The 10,671-nt window shown below is 42.8% G+C and overlaps 1 protein-coding gene across 4 annotated transcripts in view; it reads left to right on the top strand.

The window, feature by feature from the left end:
* The first annotated feature begins 264 nt into the window (after window positions 1-264).
* LOC143290371 (macrophage mannose receptor 1-like) overlaps window positions 265-10,671 on the top strand; it is a 123,853-nt gene continuing 113,446 nt past the window's right edge. The window contains exons 1-4 of one of the 4 annotated variants that reach the window (XM_076599746.1): window positions 265-403; window positions 959-1,232; window positions 9,616-9,770; window positions 10,504-10,640. In XM_076599746.1, coding sequence (XP_076455861.1) covers window positions 1,175-1,232; window positions 9,616-9,770; window positions 10,504-10,640 — 350 coding nt within the window. In that variant the 5' untranslated portion in view covers window positions 265-403; window positions 959-1,174. Of the gene's footprint in view, window positions 459-958; window positions 1,233-9,615; window positions 9,771-10,503; window positions 10,641-10,671 lie in introns of all 4 variants that reach the window. The other 3 variants (XM_076599745.1, XM_076599748.1, XM_076599747.1) reach the window with 3 other exon arrangements.

Here is a 10,671-nt window from a genome sequence, read left to right as displayed (position 1 = left end):
CCTCCCCCATCACCCTCCTCCCCCCCACACCGCCCCTCCCCCCCACACAGTCCCTCATCACCCCCCTCCCCCCATCACCCTCCTCCCCCCCACACCGCCCCTCCCCCCCATCCCCACCCCTCGCCCCACACCACTGTTTCTGATCTATCTGACCTGTTTCTGATCTATCTGACCTGTTTCTGATCTATCTGTTCTCCACCACCACCCTCATCCACCCGTTCACCACCACCCTCATCCACCCGTTCACCACCACCCCGACCCACCCGTTCCACAGGCAGGGTGATAGTCAGTCACACTGCAGCCACCACAGCTTCAGGGGGTGTCAGCTTGCATGGAACACAGTGCTGCTTGCTCACCCGGTCTTCCACCATCTGTCCACTTGCTCACCGACAAACACAGAAGTGTCCGTTTGTAACAGCTGTAGGCAGTACTTGAATTCCACAAGTGATTGAGGAAAAGTGATTGTATTGAATTGTACTGCGTTAACGATAGAACTCGACAGACATAGAATTGTACAGTGTTAACGATAGAACTCGACAGACATAGAATTGTACTGCGTTTACGATAGAACTCGACAGACATAGAATTGTATAGTGTTAACGATAGAACTCGACAGACATAGAAGTGTACTGCGTTAACGATAGACCTCGACAGATCTAGAATTGGACAGCGTTAACGATAGAACTCGACAGACATTGAATTCAGTGTTAACGATAGAACTCGACAGACATAGAATTGTACTGCGTTAACGATAGAACTCGACAGACCTAGAAGTGTACTGCGTTAACGATAGAACTCGACAGACCTAGAATTGGACAGCGTTAACGATAGAACTCGACAGCATTGGTGCTGGGTTAGAACTGTGCCTGTCTGAAATTCGTGCTGTTTGACTCTATCTTATTATTTTCGCTGCATAGTTATGTCGCGTTTGGACTAAATTTTGAATTTCTATTTCTAGCTTTCTTACCTGAGTGGTACGTTCAAAAACCGTGTCGAGTCGCCCCTAGTGTGAGGTCCTGTTAAGTGGACCTCAACCTCTCCGACAAACCCCATCTCTGCGTCACTGGTGTCCATGTCGGGGTGACTCCAGAAAGATATATCAGAGCAATAGAGAGGAGGAGGCTGAAGCAACAGACCAGAGCAGCAGAGAGAGTGGCGGAAAGCTGACGACGCCATGAGGTGTCTCCGGCAGACCGTGTCGGCACTGCTGTTGGTGGTCTACCTTCACACAGGTGAGTGTTGTCCAGTGACCTACCTTCACACAGGTGAGTGTTGTTCAGTGACCTACCTTCACACAGGTGAGTGTTGTTCAGTGACCTACCTCCACACAGGTGAGTGTTGTTTAGTGAACTACCTTCACACAGGTGAGTGTTGTCCAGTGACCTACCTTCTCACAGGTGAGTGTTGTCCAGTGACCTACCTCCACACAGGTGAGTGTTGTTCAGTGACCTACCTCCACACAGGTGAGTGTTGTTCAGTGACCTACCTTCACACAGGTGAGTGTTGTCCAGTGACCTACCTTCACACAGGTGAGTGTTGTTCGGTGACCTACCTTCACACAGGTGAGTGTTGTCCAGTGACCTACCTTCACACAGGTGAGTGTTGTTCAGATACCTACCTCCACACAGGTGAGTGTTGTTCAGTGACCTACCTCCACACAGGTGAGTGTTGTTCAGTGACCTACCTTCTCACAGGTGAGTGTTGTTCAGATACCTACCTCCACACAGGTGAGTGTTGTTCAGTGACCTACCTTCACACAGGTGAGTGTTGTTCAGATACCTACCTCCACACAGGTGAGTGTTGTTCAGTGACCTACCTCCACAGAGGTGAGTGTTGTTCAGTGACCTACCTTCTCACAGGTGAGTGTTGTTCAGATACCTACCTCCACACAGGTGAGTGTTGTTCAGTGACCTACCCCCACACAGGTGAGTGTTGTTCAGTGACCTACCTTCTCACAGGTGAGTGTTGTTCAGTGGCCTACCTCCACACAGGTGAGTGTTGTTCAGATACCTACCTCCACACAGGTGAGTGTTGTTCAGTGACCTACCTTCTCACAGGCGAGTGTTGTTCAGATAACTACCTCCACACAGGTGAGTGTTGTCCAGTGACCTACCTCCACACAGGTAAGTGTTGTTCAGTGACCTACCTCCACACAGGTGAGTGTTGTTCAGATACCTACCTCCACACAGGTGAGTGTTGTTCAGTGACCTACCTTCACAGAGGTGAGTGTTGTCCAGTGACCTACCTTCTCACAGGTGAGTGTTGTTCAGATACCTACCTCCACACAGGTGAGTGTTGTTCGGTGACCTACCTCCACACAGGTGAGTGTTGTTCAGTGACCTACCTTCACAGAGGTGAGTGTTGTCCGGTGACCTACCTTCTCACAGGTGAGTGTTGTTCAGATACCTACCTTCTCACAGGTGAGTGTTGTTCAGTGACCTACCTTCACAGAGGTGAGTGTTGTCCAGTGACCTACCTCCACAGAGGTGAGTGTTGTCCAGTGACCTACCTCCACACAGGTAAGTGTTGTTCAGTGACCTACCTCCACACAGGTGAGTGTTGTCCAGTGACCTACCTCCACACAGGTAAGTGTTGTTCAGTGACCTACCTCCACACAGGTGAGTGTTGTCCAGTGACCTACCTCCACACAGGTGAGTGTTGTCCAGTGACCTACCTTCACACAGGCGAGTGTTGTTCAGATACCTACCTCCACACAGGTGAGTGTTGTTCAGTGACCTACCTCCACACAGGTGAGTGTTGTTCAGTGACCTACCTCCACACAGGTGAGTGTTGTTCAGATACCTACCTCCACACAGGTGAGTGTTGTTCAGTGACCTACCTTCTCACAGGTGAGTGTTGTTCAGATACCTACCTCCACACAGGTGAGTGTTGTTCGGTGACCTACCTTCACACAGGTGAGTGTTGTCCAGTGACCTACTTCTATACAGGTCAGTGTTGTTCAGTGACCTACTTCTATACAGGTGAATGTTGTTCAGTGACCTACTTCTATACAAGTCAGTGGTGTTCAGTGACCTACTTCTATACAGGTCAGTGGTGTTCAGTGACCTACTTCTATACAGGTCAGTGGTGTCCAGTGATCTACTTCTATACAGGTCAGTGGTGTCCAGTGACCTACTTCTATACAGGTCAGTGGTGTCCAGTGACTTTCTAGGAGGGTAACCAAACTGTTCTAGCCCTCCATTGCCAATTTGTTTTTTTAAGAAAACGTAACTTTCTGATACAGATAGTGGACAGTTAATGATATCGATCCTCTCTCCTGGTTTGCACTATTTTTGAAGCATTGTCGACCCATTCATTAAAAAAAAAAAAAAGAAGTAAAAAAGCCGGACGTGAATGCACCCAACAAACTCTATCGTTTCTCCGAAAATAAAATAAAAAAGTACGATTTTACCCGTGTCTATTGTCAGATTAATTTTGTTCTTCAGTTCATATCAGACTTTTGCTCACCATCGGAAACTAGTGTTTGTCGAACCGAAAGTTGTGTACTGGAAACAGTAACTCTATCTCAAGCAGCCCACATCGATCATTATGTAGGCACATCAAAGTGTTTTCATTGCTTTACAATCATAATGTAGGCACATCAAAGTTTGTTCATTGCTTTACGATCATAATGTAGGCACATCAGAGTGTTTTCATTGCTTTACGATCATAATGTAGGCACACCAAAGTTTGTTCATTGCTTTACGATCATAATGTAGGCACATCAAAGTGTTTTCATTGCTTTATGATCATAATGTAGGCACATTAGAAGGTTTTCATTGCTTTACGATCATAATGTAGGCACATCAGAGTGTTTTCATTGCTTTACGATCATAATGTAGGCACATCAAAGTGTTTTCATTGCTTTACGATCATAATGTAGGCACATCAAAGTGTTTTCATTGCTTTACGATCATAATGTAGGCACATCAAAGTGTTTTCATTGCTTTATGATCATAATGTAGGCACATTAGAAGGTTTTCATTGCTTTACGATCATAATGTAGGCACATCAAAGTGTTTTCATTGTTTTACAATCATAATGTAGGCACACCAAAGTTTGTTCATTGCTTTACGATCATAATGTAGGCACATCAAAGTGTTTTCATTGCTTTATGATCATAATGTAGGCACATTAGAAGGTTTTCATTGCTTTACGATCATAATGTAGGCACATCAGAGTGTTTTCATTGCTTTACGATCATAATGTAGGCACATCAAAGTGTTTTCATTGCTTTACGATCATAATGTAGGCACATCAAAGTGTTTTCATTGCTTTACGATCATAATGTAGGCACATCAAAGTGTTTTCATTGCTTTATGATCATAATGTAGGCACATTAGGTTTTCATTGCTTTACGATCATAATGTAGGCACATCAGAGTGTTTTCATTGCTTTACGATCATAATGTAGGCACATCAAAGTGTTTTCATTGCTTTACGATTATAATGTAGGCACATCAAAGTGTTTTCATTGCTTTACGATGATAATGTAGGCACATCAAAGGGTTTTCGTTGCTTTACGATTATAATGTAGGCACATTAAAGTGTTTTCATTGGTTTACAATCATAATGTAGGCACATCAAAGTGTTTTCATTGCTTTACAATCATAATGTAGGCACACCAAAGTTTGTTCATTGCTTTACGATCATAATGTAGGCACATCAAAGGGTTTTCATTGCTTTACGATCATAATGTAGGCACATCAAAGTGTTTTCATTGCTTTACAATCATAATGTAGGCACATCAAAGTTTTTCCAATGTTTTACGATCATAATATAGACCCATCAAAGTGTTTTCATTGCTTTACGATCATAATGTAGGCACATCAAAGGGTTTTCGTTGCTTTACGATCATAATGTAGGCACATCAGAGTGTTTTCATTGCTTTACGATCATAATGTAGGCACATCAAAGTGTTTTCATTGCTTTACAATCATAATGTAGGCACACCAAAGTTTGTTCATTGCTTTACGATCATAATGTAGGCACATCAAAGTTTTTTCATTGTTTTACGATCATAATGTAGGCACATCAAAGTGTTTTCATTGCTTTACAATCATAATGTAGGCACATCAAAGTTTTTCCATTGTTTTACGATCATCCATATTATAATGTAAAATTTTCAAAGTTTTTTCATTGTTTTACGATCATAATGCAGGCACATCAAAGTGTTTTTTCCCCCAATGTTTTACGATAAAAAATAAAGGCATATCAAAGTGTTTGGGGTTTTGTTTTTTCATTGCCCTATGATCATAATGTACACATATCGAAGTTTCAAACCTGTCTTTACCAGGACTATTCGGATTCGACAAATCAAACAAAATTGCCTAACGCATTTACAGGCTAAATACAGGATAATTACTCCGGACAATCTGTTGTTTTGGATAGATTCTCCAACACTGAACAGCACAGACTGAAGGTCCTTCACTGCCAACCCGTGTGTCCGATCAAGGTTGACATGAAAAAGAGGCTTCTCGCTGTCGGCATCTGTGAAAACGAACGTTCAGTGATGGACAATTCTGATTCTTTCTCTCCAAATAATAGCGGAAGTTGACATCTCTGTGTATACTTTAAACAACAACAACAACAACAACAAAATCCCAATGTGCACATACGTGCTGTAACATGTTGATAAGTGACAACTGCAAGTGTAGATTCTTTGAAATTGTTGAATCGGATAGAGCTAGCCAGTCCTTTAGAATTGTTGAATCAGATAGACTCAAGCAGTCCTTTAGAATTGTCGAATCAGATAGACTCAAGCAGTCCTTTAGAATTGTTGAATCAGATAGACTCATTCAGTCCTTTAATAAAATTGTCGATTCAAATAGACTCAAACAGTCCTTTAGAATTGTTGAATCAGATAGACTCAAACAGTCCTTTAAAACTGTTGAATCAGATAGACTCAACCAGTCCTTTAAAACTGTTGAATCAGATAGACTCAGTCAGTCCTTTAAAACTGTTGAATCAGATAGACTCAAGCAGTCCTTTAAAACTGTTGAATCAGATAGACTCAATCAGTCCTTTAAAACTGTTGAATCAGATAGATGTTCGTGGACATTATGCAGTAAGTGATGAGGGCAATGCCCAAATCTTTCTCTCTCTGTGTGTGTGTGTGTGTGTGTGTGTGTGTGTGTGTGTGTGTGTGACAGTCCAGTTCTTTCGTCACATTCTGATCTGTTTGTCGGAAGTACGTTTTCCCAATTAACAGGCCTATAGATATAGATCAAAGGCCTAACATTTGCAGAACGATTCAATACTGATGAACTTCCAGCCAAGATTTGTTGTCTTTGATAACTTCAACATGTCAGTTCTTGTTAAACCTGTACACATTTTATGTATGTGATGTCACACAAACATAGGAACAGTTAATATGTAAAATATGAAGTTCACCAGTAGTGTCACAAGATCAGCGATATGCACTTTGTACGTATAGCTATAATAAAGACAATATACACCACGTGATGGTGCTGTAGTCTGTCCAATACGTGACAACAAGAAGGAATCCAGTTTATCAGTCGGGACCAGTGATTCCCATTGTCTTCTAATCAAGACCCACTGTCCTCCAATGAAGACCCATTCTCTTCTAATCAAAACCCATTGTTGTCTAATCGCCAGTAATTGTCTAAACACCAGTAAGCATTATATACGTTGCAAACGGTATAGCAAGTATCGGAGATAACTACTTCTTTTTTTTTATCCAGCGGGTTAATGGTGGAGGGTAGATAACATTTTTCTCCACTCGGTTAATGGTGGATGGTAGATAACTCCAATAAGCAAACAGAGGAGCCGTAGAAAGCAAGTTCATGTATTTACAGATATCGAAACAGACTCCGTAACTGAAAGGACAAACAGAAGAGCCCCCCCACCCCCCCACCCCCCACACACACACTCCCACGCCCCGAAAAAGATAAGCAGAAAAAAGCATGCAAGCAAACACAAACATCCGGATGTTTGTTACATGTTGCGCAAAGTGAATATTCATCATAATTATGTTTACAGTCAGTTTGGATGTTTGTTACATGTTGCGCAAAGTGAATATTCATCATAATTATGTTTGCAGTCGGTTTGGATGTTTGTTATATGTTGCGCAAAGTGAATATTCATCATAATTATGTTTGCAGTCGGTTTGGATGTTTGTTATATGTTGCGCAAAGTGAATATTCATCATAATTATGTTTACAGTCGGTTTGGATGTTTGTTATATGTTGCACAAAGTAAATATTCATCATATTTATGTTTACAGTTGGTTTGGATGTTTGTTATGTGTTGCGCAAAGTGAATATTCATCACAATTATGTTTACAGTCGGTTTGGATGTTTGTTATATGTTGCGCAAAGTGAATATTCATCATAATTATGTTTACAGTCGGTTTGGATGTTTGTTATATGTTGCACAAAGTGAATATTCATCATAATTATGTTTACAGTCGGTTTGGATGTTTGTTATATGTTGCGCAAAGTGAATATTCATCATAATTATGTTTACAGTCGGTTTGGATGTTTGTTATATGTTGCACAAAGTGAATATTCATCATAATTATGTTTACAGTCAGTTTGGATGTTTGTTATATGTTGCGCATAGTGAATATTCATCATAATTATGTTTACAGTCGGTTTGGATGTTTGTTACATGTTGCGCAAAGTGAATATTCATCATAATTATGTTTGCAGTCGGTTTGGATGTTTGTTATATGTTGCGCAAAGTGAATATTCATCATAATTATGTTTGCAGTCGGTTTGGATGTTTGTTATATGTTGCACAAAGTAAATATTCATCATATTTATGTTTACAGTTGGTTTGGATGTTTGTTATGTGTTGCGCAAAGTGAATATTCATCATAATTATGTTTACAGTTGGTTTGGATGAGTCATGCACTGAAACACGGCGTTGAGTAACACTGTGCCTCTGGTTATGACAGACTGTCACACTGTGCCTCTGGTTATGACAGACTGTGCCTCTGGTTATGACAGACTGTGCCTCTGGTTATGACAGACTGTTGGTTATGACAGTCACACTGTGCCTCTGGTTATGACAGACTGTGCCTCTGGTTATGACAGACTGTGCCTGTAGTTATGACAGTCACACTGTGCCTCTGGTTATGACACACTGTGCCTGTAGTTATGACACACTGTGCCTGTAGTTATGACACACTGTGCCTGTAGTTATGACAGACTGTGCCTCTGGTTATGACACACTGTGCCTCTGGTTATGACACACTGTGCCTGTAGTTATGACACACTGTGTCTCTGGTTATGACACACTGTGTCTCTGGTTATGACACACTGTGCCTCTGGTTATGACACACTGTGCCTGTAGTTATGACACACTGTGCCTCTGGTTATGACACACTGTGCCTGTGGTTATGACACACCGTGCCCCTGGTTATGACAGACTGTCACAGCCTGATTGGTCACTGGGTCAATGTGAATGTCAGCTGTCATTCTTTTCTTCCCACCCCCCGCCCCCGGTTTTCTTTTAACGCAGTAGATGTGGTGTAGCGCATATGGATCAGTCCGCAACTTTTGACACCTTCTTGAAACTGAACATGTTCTATTCTGTTCTGTCCTGTTCTGTTCTACTCGGCACTATTCATCATCTGCCCTGCCCTGTTCTATTCTGTTCTATTCATAATCTGCCCTGCCCTGTTCTATTCTGTTCTATTCATAATCTGCCCTGTCCTGCCCTGTTCTATTCTGTTCTATTCATAATCTGCCCTGCCCTGTTCTATTCTGTTCTATTCATAATCTGCCCTGCCCTGTTCTATTCTGTTCTATTCATAATCTGCCCTGTCATGTTCTATTCTGTTCTATTCATAATCTGCCCTGTCCTGCCCTGTTCTATTCTGTTCTATTCATAATCTGCCCTGCCCTGTTCTATTCTGTTCTATTCATAATCTGCCCTGTCCTGTTCTATTCTGTTCTATTTGTAATCTGCCCTGTCCTGTTCTATTCTGTTCTATTCATAATCTGCCCTGTCCTGTTCTATTCTGTTCTATTCATAATCTGCCCTGTCCTGTCCTGTTCTATTCTGTTCTATTCATAATCTGCCCTGCCCTGTTCTATTCTGTTCTATTCATAATCTGCCCTGCCCTGTTCTATTCTGTTCTATTCATAATCTGCCCTGCCCTGTTCTATTCTGTTGTATTCATAATCTGCCCTGTCCTGTTCTATTCTGTTCTATTTGTAATCTGCCCTGCCCTGCCCTGTTCTATTCTGTTCTATTCATAATCTGCCCTGCCCTGTTCTATTCTGTTCTATTCATAATCTGCCCTGCCCTGTTCTATTCTGTTCTATTCATAATCTGCCCTGCCCTGTTCTATTCTGTTGTATTTGTAATCTGCCCTATCCTGTCCTGTTCTATTCTGTTGTATTTGCAAGATACCCTGCCCTGTCCTGTTCTATTCTGTTCTATTTACAATCCGCCCTGTCCTGTCCTGTTCTATTTTGTTCTATTTACAGTCCGCCCTGTCCTGTCCTGTTCTATTCTGTTCTATTTACAGTCCGCCCTGTCCTGTCCTGCCATGTCCTCCCTGTACTATTCTATTTCTAACCTGTACCTGTCCTGTTCTGTCTTGCCCTGGCGTGTTGTACCCTGTGGTGTTGTGTCCATACAGGCGGGGCCTCTCAGTGCCACCCGGGGTGGACGCAGTGGCAGCGGTCGTGCTACCTGTTCAACACGGGCCCCGTCACCCGCACGTGGAGCGATGCCAGAGCACGCTGCCAGAACCTGGATGCCGATCTCGTTACCATAGATACCACACAGGAGAGGGTATTTCCATTTGTATATGCAGTACTCTTTTTATCACAACAGAAATTCCGGCCGCTCCCTCCAGGGAGAGCGCGTCGCTACACTGACAGCGCCACCCTTTTTTTTTTCTGCCTACAATTTTATTTGTTTTCCTTTCGAAGTGGATTTTTTTTTCCACATAATTTTGCCAGGGACAACCCTTTAGTTGCCGTGGGTTCTTTCACATGCGCTAAATGCATGCTGCACACGGGACCTCGGTTTATCGTCTCTTCCGACCACCACTCAAAGTCTAGTGGATGGGAAGAAAATACTGGGGACTGCCGATGTGATTCGAACCAGTGCGCTCAGATTCTCTCGCTTCCTAGGCGGACGCGTTGCCTCCAGGCGATCACTCCAGAAATGGTGGGTGAGGTGGGAGGTGGGCAAGCATCAGACCAATGAGAGACCCCAGTGGACTCAGCCACCAGTCCAGAAACGATGATCACTTTCCAGTATTACTTGTGGACTGTCAGAGTTTTCTCTTGGTTTGACGCGGTAATTTGTTTGGTGTATTCATTTCTCCTGCTTATCTATCAGTTAGTGAGTGAGTGAGTCACTTAGTCAGTCCTTGAGTCTGTTCTTAGAGGTAGCTGGTAAGTTAATTAGTTAGTTGGTTAAGCAGTCGTCAGTTCATGTTTCTGGTGGCTTTAAAGCTAATTGAAGGAAACTGACTGGTGTGTGTGTGTGTGTGTGTGTGTGTGTGTGTGTGTTGCAGGACTTCATCGTGAATCAGTGTCGTAACTACATGCGGTACCGTCCACCTGTGGGAGACTGGTGGATCGGCTTGAACGCTCTGCCTGACGGCTCCACGTGGCAGTGGCCCAACTCCGCTAACGCCAACATCTCCGTTCTGTAAGTTCTGTTAACGTCAACATCTCCGTTC

This window comes from Babylonia areolata, chromosome 15, assembly GCF_041734735.1.
Source record: "Babylonia areolata isolate BAREFJ2019XMU chromosome 15, ASM4173473v1, whole genome shotgun sequence".
In the NCBI taxonomy this organism is placed as follows: Eukaryota; Metazoa; Mollusca; class Gastropoda; order Neogastropoda; family Buccinidae; genus Babylonia; species Babylonia areolata.
The sequence above is the reverse complement of the archived record's forward strand: the minus strand, read 5'-3'. Positions and strand labels throughout refer to the sequence as shown.